This window comes from Schistocerca americana, chromosome 1 (assembly GCF_021461395.2).
Source record: "Schistocerca americana isolate TAMUIC-IGC-003095 chromosome 1, iqSchAmer2.1, whole genome shotgun sequence".
NCBI lineage: Eukaryota > Metazoa > Arthropoda > Insecta > Orthoptera > Acrididae > Schistocerca > Schistocerca americana.
The window spans coordinates 106,314,554-106,334,223 of record NC_060119.1 but is presented as its reverse complement, the minus strand read 5'-3'; the positions used below and the strand labels follow the sequence as shown (position 1 = coordinate 106,334,223).

The following is a 19,670-nucleotide window of genomic DNA, read 5'->3' as shown; positions in this document are numbered from 1 at the left end:
GTTCGCCGATGACACTGTAATTCCGTCAGAGACAGCAAAGCACTTGGAAGAGCAGTTGAACGAAATGGACAGTGTCTTGAAAGGAGGATATAAGACGAACATCAGCATAAGTAAAACGAGGATAATGGAATGTAGTCGAATTAAATCGGGTGATGCTGAGGGAATTAGATTAGGAAATGAGACGCTTAAAGTAGTAAAGGAGTTTTGCTATTTGGGGAGTAAAATAACTGATGATGGTCGAAGTAGAGAGGATATAAAATGTAAACTGGCAATGGCAAGGAAAGCATTTCTCAAGAAGAGAAATTTGTTAACATCGAGTATAGATTTAAGTGTCAGGAAGTCGTTTCTGAAAGTACAGTGTAGCCATGTATGGAAGTGAAGCATGGACGATAAATAGTTTGGACAAGAAGAGAATAGAAGCTTTCGAAATGTGGTGCTACAGAAGAATGCTGAAGATTAGATGGGTAGCTCACATAACTAATGAGGAGGTATTGAATAGGATTGGGGAGAAGAGAAGTTTGTGGTACAACTTGACTAGAAGGGATCGGTTGGTCGGTCATGTTCTGAGGCATCAAGGAATCACCAATTTAGTATTGGAAGGCAGCGTGGAGGGTAAAAATCGTAGAGGAAGACCAGGAGATGAATACACTATGCAGATTCAGAAGGATGTGGGTTGCAGTAGGTACTGGGAGATGAAGTTTGCACAGGATAGAGTAGCATAGAGAGCTGCATCAAACCAGTGTCAGGACTGAAGACAACAACAACAACAACAACAACAACATAAGATGCTGGTGATGTTCAGTTATGACGAAAATAAGAAATGCTAGCATTTAACGTCCGCGAGCCACCTGCTGTTTTCTGCTACGTTCGCTTAAAATGAGCAATATGCGTATGTGGAATTGTTGACTTTGTTATTAGCGGTGGTGGTCTGGCCACACATCACGATTCTTTTATTGGTTGACGGTGACAGTGGTGACAAAGTATTCTGTAGGATCTCAGGCACCCGCCTTTGCAACAGAGACACACCACGCCTGTGTGGTGGCGCCCTGCTCGGAGGTAGCTGGTTCGAATCCTGAGGGGAAAGAAATGTTCGTGGCCAGCTAGTGACGTACAGTTCTTGATCGCGAGACTTGGCGCCAATGACCAGGATTAAGTTCCAAACCGCTCGCGCGGTGTCTCATGGAGTGAAGACACGTGACCCAGTTTGATGGTGATCCGATCGGCGGATGGGGACCTTAGGCCTGGCGGTGCCCTCGTTGCTATTCGGGATGAGTACGGAATACGCCAGCAGCGGGTTTCGTTCGCCCTCTCCCTTCCCTTCATCCATAATAAGGCAAGCACGGCACTACACTGCACAAGCACTCATCACACACGTATACACCAGGCACTCCGTAACATGTCAACGGATGGCAGTGGCCAAGCACTTCCACTAGGACCTCGCGCACGAAATGGAATTTACGCTACTGCCTCCAACGCTCATTCCCGAATATGGAACTGAATTTGACAATGATGACTTCAAAGTCCCACAGTCTTCTTAAACGTGGAGGAATCATTGACACCTAAGGTTTCTTGTTGCTCTTTTCCCAACCAAACCCCCCCACAACGGCGCGAATTATGTAATGTATAAAGACAGAGATCGTGGAATTATTTTTGCTTTCCTACACTCCTGGAAATTGAAATAAGAACACCGTGAATTCATTGTCCCAGGAAGGGGAAACTTTATTGACACATTCCTGGGGTCAGATACATCACATGATCACACTGACAGAACCACAGGCACATAGACACAGGCAACAGAGCATGCACAATGTCGGCACTAGTACAGTGTATATCCACCTTTCGCAGCAATGCAGGCTGCTATTCTCCCATGGAGACGATCGTAGAGATGCTGGATGTAGTCCTGTGGAACGGCTTGCCATGCCATTTCCACCTGGCGCCTCAGTTGGACCAGCGTTCGTGCTGGACGTGCAGAACGCGTGAGACGACGCTTCATCCAGTCCCAAACATGCTCAATGGGGGACAGATCCGGAGATATTGCTGGCCAGGGTAGTTGACTTACACCTTCTAGAGCACGTTGGGTGGCACGGGATACATGCGGACGTCCATTGTCCTGTTGGAACAGCAAGTTCCCTTGCCGGTCTAGGAATGGTAGAACGATGGGTTCGATGACGGTTTGGATGTACCGTGCACTATTCAGTGTCCCCTCGACGATCACCAGTGGTGTACGGCCAGTGTAGGAGATCGCTTCCCACACCATGATGCCGGGTGTTGGCCCTGTGTGCCTCGGTCGTATGCAGTCCGGATTGTGGCGCTCACCTGCACGGCGCCAAACACGCATACGACCATCATTGGCACCAAGGCAGAAGCGACTCTCATCGCTGAAGACGACACGTCTCCATTCGTCCCTCCATTCACGCCTGTCGCGACACCACTGGAGGCGGGCTGCACGATGTTGGGGCGTGAGCGGAAGACGGCCTAACGGTGTGCGGGACCGTAGCCCAGCTTCATGGAGACGGTTGCGAATGGTCCTCGCCGATAGCCCAGGAGCAACAGTGTCCCTAATTTGCTGGAAAGTGGCGGTGCGGTCCCCTACGGCACTGCGTAGGATCCTACGGTCTTGGCGTGCATCCGTGCGTCGCTGCGGTCCGGTCCCAGGTCGACGGGCACGTGCACCTTCCGCCGACCACTGGCGACAACATCGATGTACTGTGGAGACCTCACGCCCCACGTGTTGAGCAATTCGGCGGTACGTCCACCCGGCCTCCCGCATGCCCACTATACGCCCTCGCTCAAAGTCCGTCAGCTGCACATACGGTTCACGTCCACGCTGTCGCGGCATGCTACCAGTGTTAAAGACTGCGATGGAGCTCCGTATGCCACGGCAAACTGGCTGACACTGACGGCGGCGGTGCACAAATGCTGCGCAGCTAGCGCCATTCGACGGCCAACACCGCGGTTCCTGGTGTGTCCGCTGTGCCGTGCGTGTGATCATTGCTTGTACAGCCCTCTCGCAGTGTCCGGAGCAAGTATGGTGGGTCTGACACACCGGTGTCAATGTGTTCTTTTTTCCATTTCCAGGAGTGTATTTGGCACTGTTTCCTTTTCTCTCACGTTTTTCCCAATGTGGAGTATTCAAGTGCAACATTACAAATAATGAGTGACAAGTCAGAAACAGACGTTTTGCCTTTGTTAAGGATATGATTCGGATTTTGTTATTCTCAATGATTATAACATTCCAGTAGCATTTTCGGTAAATATTCTCGCAAAATAGCTGTTACTTTTGTGTAATTAAAACTTAAAAATAATTACATATCAAGATTTGCTCACGTGATCGAAAGCACTCAGTTGTTGGCTGAAGTTCAAACGCGGTCACACGCTAGAGTAAGACGAAATTATAGGAGTGTTATCAAAGTTACTAGTGTTTTCCGTGCTTTTTCTGCAAACAGTTTTGCTATTTAGGGATTACAACTTTTACAACTTTTAAGTAACAAAGAAAAGGAATTTTGTGAAGGCTGATTGTGGAAACCTTCCGAAAGTTGACACGTTTATGATTTCTTTTTTCTTAAAAAACAACCAAGATTTTTATGCTGTGGAAATAACAAATGTGAAAATTGCATTGCATGGCGACTGGGATTTTATTCAAAAGACAATTCTGATTGTTAATTGCTTTGGTTGTTGCCAAAACTACTACGGTTTTCAGGTACCTCTTTTCTCAATTTTCAAATTTTCAGACAGCGTAATAACACTCGTTGCTAACTACATTATAGTGTCTGCCTTCAACAACTTTACACACTGAAATTTTTCTGTTCCTCCGGGTAATTAATTATTAATTTCAACCACCGGAACATTATGTCTATAAAATATGCAGTTGACACAGCACAGTCTTATTAAATTACCTCTTGTTCTACTGCATATTTAACTCTTATTAAAACACTGTGATTTAGAAGCTTTTAAGCAAGACCAACTTTTATTTTGTCGTAATGGCCTGCTATTATTACATTTCCTTACGGGTTCCAAGCAATGTTCGACTTCTCACTTTGTCAAACTTATATAACCTTACAACTGGCTCAATGGACACAGCTGGAAGTGGCAAATTACAGACTTCAACGATTTCTTTGAGAAGAAATAAAGTGGTCACAAAGTGTTAAATGGTTTCCAGATTCTTCAGAATAAGAACAACATTAGATATGAAACACAGTTTCTGATTACCATCCTCGTGGATTCAACTCAAATTGATCAGATGTAAAATGAAGCTAATAAATGAAAATAGGTATTGAAATTTAATATGATACAGGATGTAAAGTTCTTACGTAACTGCATTACGAACAAAGTAAACAGAAGACAGTAGTATTAAGCGAAGAGAGATCGATCTTGCGAACATTGCATTAGATATCCAGCACGCTTCCTATTACGCTATAAACGACAATTTGTTCATATGAAATGTTCACTAACACCAAAATGATTCTCACAGAAATAAGCACATGTTATGACCACTATCTCATTTGGATATCTACGAGCGATTTGCAAACACATTTTACGCATCTTCTCATCCCCTGGAACATTCAAGAATAATTTTAAATGAATTTTTCAGAAGTGTTTGTACAATGTTGTACTACACACAATTTTAACCCTTTTTCAAAACGTTCGTTTCAAAACAAGGTATCACTGAGAATTAGCTTTACGACGGTAGGAGCAGCGGGCTAGCCATTAACGTCGCAAGCGTCACATGACTCAAATAGAGCGTTTTAGCAGGTTTTCAAATTATTTGAATTTCATTTCCGCTTACATTTTTTTAAACAGTGAAATTCATGAGGGGGAAAAACAAGTTATGAGCATAAAATGACATAATAAACCATTGAAGACGATTAAAAAAAAGTCAAATGTCCTTTTTTGATCAGTATTCTGGTATTGTTTTATGGTGGCAACGAGCAAAATAGCTACGAACTTAGGCTCCAAACAATGCTGTACGATAAATGCTGCTGCAGGCTTCACTTACTTCGTCTGTGCGTGGTAGTACTCGACGAGGTGCTGAAGCAGTTCGATGCCTTTCTTCGTCTTAATCTCATTGACTTTTATCAGGTACTGAAACAACAGAGAGCGTAATTAGACATGCAAAAGTGAGAGATGCTAGTTTTATCAAATACGAATAGTGATGTGCTTCTGAATTAATGTTACACTTCCTTGAGTGAAAACAATATTCAAACATTACAAAACTATCTGTTTATATGTCATTTCTAGCGGAATTAACACTGTATGAAAAGAATTAGCAGTATATGTACATATCAGAAAGAAAGAAGGAAGACTAAGCATTAATGTCCATAGGATGGCAAGATGGGAACACCAACTGGCGTTGGTCGGGGACGGGTAAGGATTGTCCGAGTCCATTTCAAAGGATCCATTAAGCAATTTAGAGAAACAACATGGAAACCCTTATCTTTACAGTTGGAAGGGGAATGGAGTCCCGTGTCTGAACAATGCTTTAGCTACCTCGCTCGGTCTATAAAGGACAGACTTCAGGTTCGTGAAACGAGGGAATAAAGTGATGGCCAAAACCCGTAATGTAGAAGGTGGACTATTCTCAAGTGTCAGTACGAACCAGAAACCATTAGCTGCCAATGGCTTGTGTTCTGCCGAAGGCTGGTGACAAGGGATTGCGCGCGACTCTGGTGTAACTTATCACGCTGGAAAAACGGTATGTTTCACCCAACGACTACCTAGCCGACGAATGATGGCCACGAGCGTTGAAAGTATTTTTCATAAGCTAAGTAGTTTAGAATTGAAAAACGTTTTTGTTATTGTTTCTGCATGTAACCTGGTACGGATGAGTGCAACGCTCTTCAAAGTAGGACGACTACTGCAGTTCACGGCGTGTTGGGTGCTACGTGCTTGCTTGGCAGCTATGCTGCGCTGCGGCATCCCGGCTTGGGGATGCGGGGCTCGACATCGAACAAAAGGGGCGCGCCGTGGCAATGCGGAGACAACGATAAATACGGGCCCTGCAACGAACTTGTGACGTCACACTAGTCGGCTTGTCCAACACACACAACGCTCGGTTCGGTGCAGGGCTCACGGTAAATCAATACGTATCAACAAGGTACCCACTGACGGTCTTAATTTGGTTGCTTGCATGAATTTAAAGGTGCAGTCAAGAGTTACTGAACTCGTCTGAAGTACAGGGTGATTCTTATTCAAGTTAAATTTTCAAAACGCTGTAGAAATAACACCACTGGTCAGAATGACATCGAATTGCAACAGAATATTATCGGAGGAGGTGGAAAACGTATGGCAGAAGAAAAAAAATACTGTGAAAATTGATCAATAGATGGCGCTGTATGTGTCAGAGTACATAAATGGAAACACCTGTCATGCACACGTCCCATTGCAGTTGGTATAAACACGCTGGGTACACGGCTTTTCCTCCTTTTGCGTCTGCAACGGTCACCATGAGTGTCTCAATGCAGGATTGTGCTCTGCTTGTAAAGCTGTGTTACAAGAGTGATGACTGTGCATACGTCGCTCTGCAGAAGATCCGGACCCTGAAGGGTTTGAAAAAAGGCGTTGGTCCGATGACTGCCGTCGGTCTGGAGCAAATGATTCGGAAATTGGAAAAGACAGGTTCTTTTGGTGTGCAGCGTGGTAGAGGAAGGAAACGAATTGATTCGACGTCCGTGGAAGCAGTGGCCACAGCAGTGCAGGAGGAGACAAGTGGTGGTGTGCAAACGTGCAGTGCACGCAGAATTGCCCGAATATTGGACATACCTGTGAGCTCGGTGCGTAAAATCCTACGAAACAGCCTTGTTTGCTATCCATTCAAAATTACCCATGTCCACGAATTGCTTCCTGTTGACCTGCCAGCAAGAGAGACCTTTACTTTAGAATTTCTTGCTCGTATGGACGTGGACAATGATTGGCCGTGGAAGATTTTGTGGACAGATGAAGCCTACTTCCATCTGACAGGATATGTCAATACACAGAATTGTGGAATATGGGCAACGGAAAATCCACACACAAATCAACCAGGTCCACTTCATCCTGAAAAGGTCACTGTGTGGTGCGGGTTTACGGCATTATTTATCAAAGGGCCATATTTTCTCGAAGAGACAGGTGCGTCCGGTACTGTTAAGTGTACCGTCACTGGCAAGCGCTGTGAGTGTCTTTTGCGCAACCACGTCATTCCAGCTCTCCAGCAGCGTGGATGTGATCATTTTTATGCAAGATGGCGCACCTCCGCACATTGCAAATCCAGTTAAGCAGCTGCTGAAGCGCCATTTCGGAAATGCTAGAATCATCAGCCGCCACTTCCCTACTGCCGATCACCTGATCCGTGTGGCTTCTGGCTGTGGGGCTATGTGAAAGATGTTGTGTTCAGTGTTCCGATTGCAAACTTAGCTGCACTGAAGGCACGCATTGCGCAACACATTCTGAACGTGACCCCGGAAACACTTCGATGAGTTGTGGAACATGCTGTTTCTCGATTTCAACTTGTTGCAGAAAACGGTGGACAGCATATTGAACATGTTTTGCGCCAGTCACACGGACATTAATGGTCCGATTTGATTTTGATTGATGATTTTTATGCGGTTTTTGGCCTGAGTAATACAGTTTGTTTTACGTCAGACGTACTCCTTAGGCATTGCTGTAATCTTCTGCCATACGTTTTTCCCCTTCTCTGACAATATTTCGTTGCAATTTGACGTCATTCTGACCAATTGTGTTATTTCAACAGCGGTTTGAAAATTTAATTTTAATTTCAATCACCCTGTTGTTACTCCCTCCCCGCCGGAGACGGCCGCTGACACTCGTAAGATTTGCATTGTCACGTGCTGTGACGTAAGCGCATCGGCCCGTCTTTCTCGTGAGCTTCGGTGACAACGCTGCTGATGTCACGCAACACAGACGACGCCTGGTTGTCTTTCATTTCGTATACAACTGTCATTCGTTACTGTCAAGCAGAGTCCATGTAACGTCATATCGAATGAACACTTAACTGCATATGCAGTGTTCCATTACACAGGGTGTCCCAGGAGGAATGGTCAATATTCAAGGATACGCCACGAACACACATCAGAAGCAAAAAGCCTCATATGGGCATACAGTAAGCGGAGCAGGCACGGACGGGTATCACCCCAGCGAAGATATGAGCCACAAATGGGAAATCCACTGAGATAAGCGACTTTGACAAAGGGCAGATTATTATTACGCCAGAGCCCGTGAACGAGTATTTCGAAAACGGCGAAGCTGGTCGAATGTTCACGTGCTACTGTCGTGAGCATCTACGGAACGAGGTAGGAGAGTGATAGGCGCTAAATGGTTGGACGTCCACGACTCTTCACAGAACGTTGGTTTCGGAGACGTGTCTGCTCTGTGCCGAAAGAGCACAATACTGATGCACCCACATATGTTGTTGAACATGGAGCTCCGCAGCAGATCACCCCTAATATTCGCATGTTGACCCAAAGACATCGTCATTTACGATTGCAGTGGACACATGACCATCGGAACTCGACCGTCGATCAATGGAAACGTGTCGCCTCTTCGGGTGAATCACATTTTTGCTGCACTAGATCGATGGTCATTTCCACAAACGCCGCCACCGAGGTGAACGGCGGTTCGAAACGTGCAGCGCCGCACGGACGCCGGCTGGTGGCAGCAGTATTACACTATGGGAGAGATTCTCCTGCGGTTGCATGGGACCTGTAGTAGTAATCGAAGACACGCTGACGGCTGCGATTCACCTGCATCCCTTCATGCTTCCCCGACGGCGATGCCGTATTTCAGCAGTACAACTGTCCGTGTCTCGGAACCAGAACCGTGCTACAGTGATTTGACGAGCATTATAGTGAATCAACGTTGATGTGTCGGCAACCAAAGTCGCCTGATATGAATCCTATGGAACCCATCTCGGTCGCTATCGGGCGGCATGACCGCGTACGCAAATCTTCTGACGTATTTACGCGATTTACATGACCTGTGCGTAGTCATCTAATGTCACGCACCTCCACAATCCTACGAACAACATGTCGGATCCATGATATGCAGAACCAATGATGAATTTCGTTCCAAAGACGTACAAACAACCTGTTAAGCAGGTGGTCATAATAGTTTTGGCGTAGCATTATATGCCCTATTCCGAATGGTTTCCGAACTAGAACATATTTAATGTACATTTTACCAGACGTGTAAGGGAACATCTCAACCATACTCACCCTAATCGGTAGGTTGATCGTGGTAGTATAACTAACTGGCCACCAAGGTCATCAGAGCTTACGCTATTAGATTTTTATTTATGAAGTTGGATGAAACGGAAGTTGGATACGCTAGATAAGCTCCTTGGTTCCACCATTAACGCTGCTGCCCTCATTAGGGAAAGTGCAGAAGGGCTCAGACAACCAATACAAGATGTTCTCCCAGGAGTGGACAAATGCCTTGATGTTGCACTCAAGCTGGCTGTGAGACATTCAAACATTTATTGTGAACCCTTTCCGCAGCCGTACTACGACATGTACGATAATGTATAGATATAAATATCTTTAAAATGCGTATTTTACGACTGATACTTTGTAAAAAGCATGTTGTAATGTTTACTAGCTGTTGCATATGTGTAAATCTGACAGTGTATTAAATAATACAGAAAATAAACAACAACGTAGGCTACATCCAGTGTATTCTATCTCGGAATGAACTCGGAATAGGCCACATGTCCATACGAAGTTTTTCGCTTCAAATGATGGTTCGTGTCATATCCCTGAATACTGACCACTCCCCCTGGGACATCCTCTATATACCAATTGTAACAGAAGGCGTAATACAGCTGTGTTCAGAAGAAGTGCATTGTGTTATTCAGTAGAAAGTCGAAAATTTATCAAAGTTTCCAGATCCCACTCGCAACTACAACGGAGTAGCAGTCCACATTAAAGCGATCTGCACGGTTTTAATGAGTATTTATTCAACACGAGCAGTTCAAAATTTGAGGCTAACAACGCTTGCAATCTGAACACGTACATTTCTGAAATTAGGGAAAACTTCAGCACGTGTCGAAACAAAGCATTTGCACAACAAACGTACGACACTGTACAAAATGGCCATGATCGACGATCGTATAAAACGCAATAAACCAGCAAAGAACAAAACGAATTTTCCACAAAAGTTTTAGCACCCACATGAGTAAACTAACTCTTTTTCCTTCCGCTAGGCTGTGACTTCCCTCTGTTCTGAACTACCTACCAGAAATTAGCTGTCTTACCACGGAAGAATTTCATGAATCAGTTCGGATTCAGGAGGAACCACTGGCGTGAAACAGTTTCCTTTATTCATACTGCATCCTACAAACAATGTATCCAATTGAGCAGCTGGATTCCGGAGTCCCAAATTTCCGAAAGCTATTCGACACCGCACCACATCATCGACTGGATCTACCAAGTTTTCACCAACAGAATCCAGAACTTTCAACAGGAAACAAGCTAACACTGGATGTACCCTAATAAAGGATCATACGATTATTGATGTTCTACATGTACAGCGTGAGCTGGCTAGGCTGCTTGCCTAAAATATTTTCAGAAGCGTTTTTTTTGACTCCGTAACTATGTTTCCACCCAAATGAATTGCGAGAAAGTCCTCACTAAACGATGTATTGTCTCCTTAATTACAGAGATCTGCGTATGAACTTCGATTTTCGAAATGGAACAGTAGTAATTAGTGCTGCTAGTACCGTAGTTTTAAAACAGATCAATTAAACGGCGTTCCACTCTTCAAAACCCAATTAGTAGTCTCGGAGAAATCATAATATTGGGACCTTAGGATTCATCTAGATACGAAGGCTTTTGGCACTGAGTCCTCGGATAAACAGTTCGCGTTTAGCTTGTTGCGTAGAATTCTTGGCGAGGCTCAAAGTTCTGCGCCCAAAAGATGTTATCTTACTAGCTAGATGCTCCTCGTCCACAGATTACGTTTGTACTCGCTGTATGGCGCCGCGCTTTAAAACGTCGCATTCTTTCAGCATCTGCACTTGTGTCGAAGGAATCTCTTCAGTCTATCCAGAAGTCTTTGCACCAGCGACTGCAACCGTATGTTGTAGTAACCAGTGGACCTATGGAACACTTGATGATAAATTGAGTTTTAAGTAAATGTTTACCAGTGGAAAAATGCTCCTATCGGAGGAAAAAAAAATGCGAGTATATTTCTGTTTATTTAAAAGACTGACTGAAAAGTGAGGTACCCGGTGCCTCATTCTACCTTCCTCAGCACCTTTAAAAAAATTTCAAAAATTTTGGCAAGCGAACATATTTGAGCTCTTCTTAACGTGCAACTGACTCAGACTCTCACAAGCTCCCCTAATTGTGTCTCATTCACACCCACTAGTTCATTCCTGTTAAGTCGCTCATACCCATCCACGCCCTGTTGCCTTTTGTCACTCGCTCATTCATCCCAACTCATTGTCATTATCTCTTTGTGTCTCTGTGTCATTGTCTCCTGTGACACAGTCACAGATTCTCAATGTCACTATCTCCCTCCTGCTCTCTCTTAGTGATACCTCGTTCCTTTTCTCCTCACTATCACTATCTCTCTCTGCCTTGTTGCCATTGTCACAGATTGTTTCTAATTACCGCTGGATCTCACTCACTTTCAGTTTCTTCTTCTCCTTATGCTTATCACACTGGCACTCTCGCCTTCACTATCTTCAAAATGGTTCAAACGGCTCTGAGCACTATGGGACTGAACAGCTATGGTCATCAGTCCCCTAGAACTTAGAACTACTTAAACCTAACTAACCTAAGGACATCACACACATCCATGCCCGAGGCAGGATTCGAACCTGCGACCGTAGCAGTCGCACGGTTCCGGACTGCGCGCCTAGAACCGCGAGACCACCGCGGCCGGCTGTCTTCTTCTCTCTCAACATAAAAAGCACGTACATGTTCGCATGACAAAATGTTTGGGAAAAATTTTAAAGGGCTTTGGAAGATAGAATGAGGTAGCTGGTGTCCCGCTTCTCAGTCAGTGTCTTTCGAACAAGAGCATATTTGTCTTTTTCTTGCTCCGATAGAAGCATTTTTCCACTGGTTTCTTTCTTTTACCTGCTACAGCAGGACGTATCACTCATATGAAAAGAACTTTACGGGTCAGCAAAATTTTAAAAGTTTCCTTGTGTGAAACGGAAATAACACGCCAGATCGGATTTTATGTCCAAAAAAATTTTGCATGTGCTGCAGTACTACGACATGGGGTTCCCACAATAGTTCTGATGATAACGAAGACCCTCTACAACATATTTCTCCGTGCTGCGCCACTTTATAAAATGCTTTTGCCTCACACAGGATTTTGTGTGTGAATTTTACGTGCACAAGTAAGGTAACTTTGAACCTCTGTATCCTGGAAACGGATAAAAATATGAAGAAAATTTTCAATGTTGTTGGAGATCGGAATCTTAGGAATATATTGCAAAAATTTCAGCCATTTGCTGCGCACAGTTGTCTTAGAAATCCTCGGATGCGTTTGGTCCGCTGGTGGCGGCGAAAATATAGCAAAAAAAACCTTTTTAAGAGGATGGTGCCTCCATAAGTCCCATCAAGCCCACCGTAGACCACATCAAATGCAAATTTACCCAACCTATTGGCTCCACTTGCCTAAGCAGGACGAAGTGGGTGATAATCATACTCTGACCCTGTACTGTAGGATAGTGACTCCCCCCCTTTTTTTTGTTACACAAATAGTCTCTATCCCAAGGGCTATCCAAAACACTTGACCCTATCTTTTTATCACCAATAGAACCCGAGGTACGAGCACCGGAAAATCCCGTTTCTATGCGTGACGTTTTGGAACATACTAACAATAAGTACGCACGCTGTCGCATGGATACCGACAATCACAATTTTTTGTGATTTCGCTTTTGTTGCTGTTGCTGTCGTAATGCTGCAGTGTTAAGAGTGTACCTTGACATTAAAGTCATGCCATGAAATATTATTTAACAGTATGTATACCTTAGTTCCCTGCTTTGACGCGCACCTTACTTCAAAGGCTCTGGCAGAAACAAGAACAGAACTGCTACCGTAGCTAACTGGTGACTGAAGCTTAGATACCACATCCTTTGCCATCCAGTTGGTTTATCGGTCTAACCGTATGCAGCCAGGTGTAACCGGTATCAGTTTTAAATTAAACTTTTCTCCACCATTCCGCTTGTGTGACCAGTTTCCCTTAGCTGCATCGAACTAGAGTGCTCCACCAGCTGACACGATTGTTCCGTATGACAAACTGTAACCTAACCTGCCGGCCGGTGTGGCCGTGCGGTTCTAGGCGCTACAGTCTGGAACCGCGTGACCGCTACGGCCGCAGGTTCGAATCCTGCCTCGGGTATGAATGTATGTGATGTCCTTAGGTTAATTAGGTTTAAGTAGTTCTAAGTTCTATGGGACTGATGACCACAGATGTTAAGTCCCAGAGTGCTCAGAGCCATTTGAACCGTTTGTAACCTAACCGCGTAAAATAACGAGCTGTAGCAACATTACGTTGCTGTGGTATTTAAATCGTGTGACAAGGTCAGCTTGTAAGTGAGCACTTCACTCCTTTTGGGTAGTATAGCGACTAGACGTGGCATCAACTCAACAGGTCGCTGGAAGTCCCTTGCAGAAATACAGCCGTCCATAACTGCGGAAGTGTTGCCAGTGCAGGATGATGTGCACGAACCGACCTCTCGATTATACACCATAAACGGTCTATGTCTAGAATGTTATTCAAATCAATCGCGAACAATTGTGGCCCGCTGACAAGTCGCATTGTCGTCTATGAGAATTCTATTCATGAATGGCTACAAATTGCCTTTAAGTAGCCGAACATAACAATTTCCAGTCAATAATCGGTTCAGTTTCGGAATACCGAATTCCCTAACGATTTCCGAAATGCCCATTCGTGTAGCTCCGACTACCATTCTGCTTTCAAGGGCTGTTGATACCCATCGTGCGACCATATCAGATCGGAAACGTCTTCACATGAATCACTTGAGTGCAAATGACAGGTCCGTCAATGCACTGCCCTCTTATATGTTGTGTACGTGATACTAGCGCCATATGTATATGTGCATATCGTCATTCATGACTTATCACCTCTGTGTACATGAATGAACGGAGTCAATTTCTAGCCAACATATGGACCTTAAATGTATTGTAAAGGGCAGTATAGCCACGTGTGTGGCACTTGGTAGGTAGCAAACAACCAAGGGTAAGGCAGTAGGCCGTGGTCGTGATGGGGAGCGTTTGCAGAAGCTTTTTGATAGTGTTTTCAGCAGTGATAATGAAGTAACTGACTTGTCTTGCACTGATCCAGACTCTTGAAAAACCACAAGCAGTAGCTCTATGTGAATCTAGTGCTGGAAGTAGGGGAACTATGCCTAATATCGCACCCCTTTTTATTTCTGCGTGTAATTTTGTTGTTCTTACTTTTATTATGGTGCTTCGTTAATTTTTTAGTAAGGTGGTTATTGCTGACCCTTATCCGAAATAACTGAGTATCTCATCTAATAGATAATTCAAAAATAAAAAACCGCACCAAGTATATTTAGGCAGTTTGGAAAAAAGTATTCCTAATATAACACCAGGTGTCGTCCTAATATCGCCCTGTGTGGGAATTTATCCTTCCAAACAGAAATCACAAAGGTTTTATAGTCAGTAGCTCCAGAACATTGTTAATGAGACCACATGCGACATTTAGTACAGGTTATCCATTTTTCTCCGTGCCTGTCAGTCAAATAAAACTGATTACAGAAAGGACACTCGCTATCATTTTCACTATCTTCGTCGTCTCTAGACACTGTCAATGGTTTATCAGGATCTTCATCTGATTCTGAGGATGTCTCCAATAATGGCTTATGTGGGACATGCCTTTTCTTAATTATAAGTTTTCTTCTTATGCATGATTTTTCCTTTTTATGTTTTGCAGTGAGTCGATTATTTTTGTTTCATCTATCAGCAAAAATTGTTTTTGCAACATTTTTGTTTCATTTTTTGGAAATGTCTTCACTGAGCTTCATTTTATACGGTGTATTTGTCAGAACAGTTCCTGGGCAACTTGGTCGTCGTCTTTTCTTCGAATGAACAGTTTGGTCTTTCAGTAGTGGCAAGGGGCTTACATCTGTCGGGAAAAAGCTGCGGTCATTTGCGGATGGTGAGGAAGTTTCACACCTGGCCTGTCCTCGAACAATGGGTGTACCACTCTTGTTTACAGGTGGTTGGGAGTCGCCCTTGTTTCAGCTGGACATATGTCATTTTTCGGTGAATGACAGAGTCTTGTGGGACGTCTTGCTGACCAGTGGACATGGTAGAGTCAGCCACTGAAAATTCTTGGTCTTTGAAAATGTTTCTGTTCAGTGGATACAGCCCTGTTATTCTAAAACCATGTTCTGCTGTAGCTACTATGACTGACTTTTTTTGTAAGCTTCAGTAAACAGCTTTGCAATCTGGTTGGTTCAAATGGCTCTGAGCACTATGGGACTCAACTGCTGAGGTCATTAGTCCCCTAGAACTTAGAACTAGTTAAACCTAACTAACCTAAGGACATCACAAACATCCATGCCCGAGGCAGGATTCGAACCTGCGACCGTAGCGGTCTTGCGGTTCCAGACTGCAGCGCCTTTAACCGCACGGCCACTTTGGCCGGCTTTGCAATCTGGAAATGACTCTACCTATATATTTCTTCAACTAGTTTTCTATTTCCTGTGCACAGTAAGCTTTCAGAGGAAACATGAATGCTCTGGCAAGAGATTGCATCTGATGAGAACAGTGAGGTGGTAAACTCACTCTGTGTTCACCGTTTTCCCTAGCTGACTCAAGTAAACGTAACTTTCTTGTGTGTGAATAGTGGCCATCTAAGACCACGATCACGGGGTCTACCTTGGTAGGTTTCACTCTTTCTAAAAACTGATCTTCAAAACATTTAATGAAACTTTCAGATTTTATCCATCCTGATTTGTGGTAGACAGCCATGCTTCCATTCGGTGCCCCATCTAATAGTTCTGGCTTTTGATTTTTTTCGTGTAAATACAAATAAAGGAGGTATAAAGTGACCTGTTGCACTCAGGCAAGTAACAACCGCTGAGGATACAGAACCAACTTCGTGTTTACCTTCAATGCAATAACTTTCGTCGTCTTATGCTGTAGAACTGTCAGAACAGTCTCATCACAAGTGTAAATTCACTTAGGGTCAACATTTATCTTTTCAAGATGGGGTTCGTAAATGTCAAAAAACTGCTAAACATTTTCGCTGCTAAATCTATTAAAACGGGTTCGTAAAGAATTTTTTCTGCCAAATCAAAAGCCATCTTCTTTATATCTTTTGTAGCTAAACCATAAGATCTGGCCTCCACATCCAGGTAATATTTGACAAGGGATTGCTCTAGCTCTAGCACATGTTTGCTTCCAAATTTAATTGACACTAACTTATTTCAATCAGTATCTCCAGAATTAACTTTTTCTTTCAAAGTTGATTTTGGAACGTCAAATTGCTTCGATGCACGTCCCAGGCCTATCTCTATTCCTAACAGTAATGATAGCTCTTTTCATATTTTCCTCGTAACACGGATTTCTCTTTTTAGGTGGCATCCGTAACAATCCGTTATAACTTGTTGCAAGTACAGACAGAGCGATGAAATATTGGAAATGGTTGACATAAAAAAAGTGACCATATCATCTCACAGTGGGATAGAACGACAGTGGAGCTGCGATATTAGGAGCAAACCAACATTCCATTATGGCCAACTCTACTCCCAAAACTAACAATACAAACGAAAATATGCCGATGTCTTGTTATGCTACATTATTCTGTGGTTCTGTTTTATGCTGCACTGTTTAAAAATAGCTTACCTCTTCAAAGATTGATTACTGTGCTTTTGAAACGTGAAAAAACTTTTGCTGTGTACAAAACTTTCGAAAAATTACACAAACTGAATGCTGCTGCACATACAGCCAAAGATGACACAGTACTGAAGGGTTGCTGTTACACTCCTGTGAACCTAATCCCGCCAGGTGGCAGCACCTACTTTATGTTATTTAGAAGGGTGCGATGTTTGGCTGAGGTGCGATAATAGGCAGAGTTCCCCTGCTGGTGGCAGTGCACCGGTCCATTCAAAACGTGGTCGTACCACGACGCAGAGTAAGCAAAGTGAATGGGATTCGAAAAAAAAAATCGATAATAACCTTTTTATCTTTCCTTTCAATCATTAACGGCGGGTTTTATTAAAGGACATCTTCGATACACCATGAGCTGTACTAGGAATTTTTTATTATTTGCCAATGCTATTTTTCGGGTTTATAACCCATCATCAGTGGGATCTGTTACAGAGGAACAAATAATTTGATATACATCGATTTCTACTAAGTGATAACTGTACATACAGTAGCAGTAACATAAGTCTACTTAACATTATGGACATCTGCAGCAATGACTTGGTGTCAGCTAATACACTTACCGGCAGGAAAAACGCAACACCCAATAAATGGTGTGTTATCATTGTGTGTTTATCTATTTAATCAAAGTGAAGCACTTCAAGCATATTGTTTTTTGAAACGTTTAATGTTACTGGCGTTAATTTGCGAGCAAACAATGAAGTGCTGATTGTTTATTGTACTAGGCTCAATTGTTGTTTCTCGCGCAACCCTGAATACACATCACTGAATGTGAGCGAATAACGTTTTGCCGCTCTTGTAGCGCTTATTGTTATATCCTGAATTGTCCCACTTTCAATCAAACCTGTTTGAAGGATCTTTCTGCGATTGTCGTAATCAGCTTTCTGGAGTAAACATGCCGTTAAGCCCTAAACAAGTTGCGACAGCTATCGCTTTAGTGGAAGATGGCAACAGCATGAATTACGTTGCATAAGTGTTGAGGACTACACCTACCACGATTGCCAGAACCATGAGAAGGTACAGGGAAACTGCAGGCTTTGCAAGGAGATCACGAACAGACCCGGCAAGAGCAACGTCGAAGAGAGATGAAAACTTCTTACAACTTCAGTTTCTCCGAAACCGTCAACACCACCGTTATTGAAGCACAAGGTGTGCATCTCTGGCTTAATTGGTTAAATGTTTAAAATCGTCTTTCTTTTTTTCGATGTTGGACACCCACACCATAATATTCCATCATAAGATAGTGGATTAGTGACATAAGAGTCTCTTAAATTTAAAATAAATTTCAGTTTTTGTAAGAACCTGAAGTGTTGCGTTTTTCGTGCCGGTCACTGAACAATGTCAAATTTTAGGCAGTGACAATTCTTGGTAATGCATGTACCGCTTGCATATTCTACTTTCATATACCAACTGCCAAAAAATTGTAATTTACATATATGAAAGCATGTCATAGGTATATATAAATATGAAAAACTTTGAACATAGCTGCTAAGGTTCAGCGACCGTGTCAGAATTATATTGTAACAAATAAGCCCTCGGTCACAAATATTAAGTCAAACTTGACCTGGTTTCGACGCTGCTATGAGCGTCGTCTTCAGAATTAGACTAACTGTACTAAAACATTAGGTATATAGTACATTAATAAAATTAAAGTTTGTACTGACTCGAAAAGATGCAGTACTTACAAGTCACATATTAAAAAAGATCTAAGCCGGAAAGGTGACGTCATGAACACAAGTCTTTCCGGCTTAGATCTTTTTTAATATGTGACTTGTAAGTACTGCATCTTTTCGAGTCAGTACAAACTTTAATTTTATTAATGTACTATATACCTAATGTTTTAGTATAGTTAGTCTAATTCTGAAGACGACGCTCATGGTAGCGTCGAAACCACGTCAATTTTGACTTAATATTTGTGACCGAGGGCTTCTTTGTTACAATATATGATCTTAGAAATAACAAAAGACAGGTAATGCAGATTCTTTAACTTTAACATGTCAGTTTCATGTTTTCTCTACAACAGAGTTATGTCAAACGTTGTCAAGAATTATCACTGCGAAAAATTTGACACCAATAACATACACGACAACCTGTATACTATATTATAGGATGCCCGCCGCGTTGGCCGTGTGGTCTAACGCACAGCTTTCCGAATTGGAAAGGAGCGCCTGGTCCCCGGCACGAATCCGCCCGGCGGACTTGGGTCGAGGTCCGGTGAGCCGGCCAGTCTGTCGATGGTTTTTAGGCGGTTTTCCATCTGCCTCGGCGAATGCGGGCTGGTTCCCCCTATTCCGCCTTAGCTACACTACGAGGTGCATTCAAGTTCTAAGGCCTCCGATTTTTTTTCTAATTAACTACTCACCCGAAATCGATGAAACTGGCGTTACTTCTCGACGTAATCGCCCTGCAGACGTACACATTTTTCACAACGCTGACGCCATGATTCCATGGCAGCGACGAAGGCTTCTTGAGGAGTCTGTTTTGACCACTGGAAAATCGCTGAGGCAATAGCAGCACTGCTGGTGAATGTGCGGCCACGGAGAGTGTCTTTCATTGTTGGAAAAAGCCAAAACTCACTAGGAGCCAGGTCAGGTGAGTAGGGAGCATGAGGAATCACTTCAAAGTTGTTATCACAAAGAAACTGTTGCGTAACGTTAGCTCGATGTGCGGGTGCGTTGTCTTGGTGAAACAGCACACGCGCAGCCCTTCCCGGACGTTTTTGTTGCAGTGCAGGAAGGAATTTGTTCTTCAAAACATGCACCTGTTACCGTAGTGCCCTTT

At 43.5% G+C, this 19,670-nt stretch overlaps 1 protein-coding gene across 7 annotated transcripts in view; it reads right to left on the bottom strand.

Annotated features, from left to right (window-relative positions):
* Positions 1–19,670, bottom strand: part of LOC124549549 (arfGAP with SH3 domain, ANK repeat and PH domain-containing protein) — a 318,055-nt gene that overhangs the window by 115,453 nt on the left and 182,932 nt on the right. For all 7 annotated transcript variants that reach the window (XM_047125253.1, XM_047125251.1, XM_047125254.1 and 4 more), the window contains exon 4: positions 4,997–5,082. In XM_047125253.1, the coding sequence (XP_046981209.1) occupies positions 4,997–5,082 (86 nt within the window). The remainder of the gene's footprint in view (positions 1–4,996; positions 5,083–19,670) is intronic.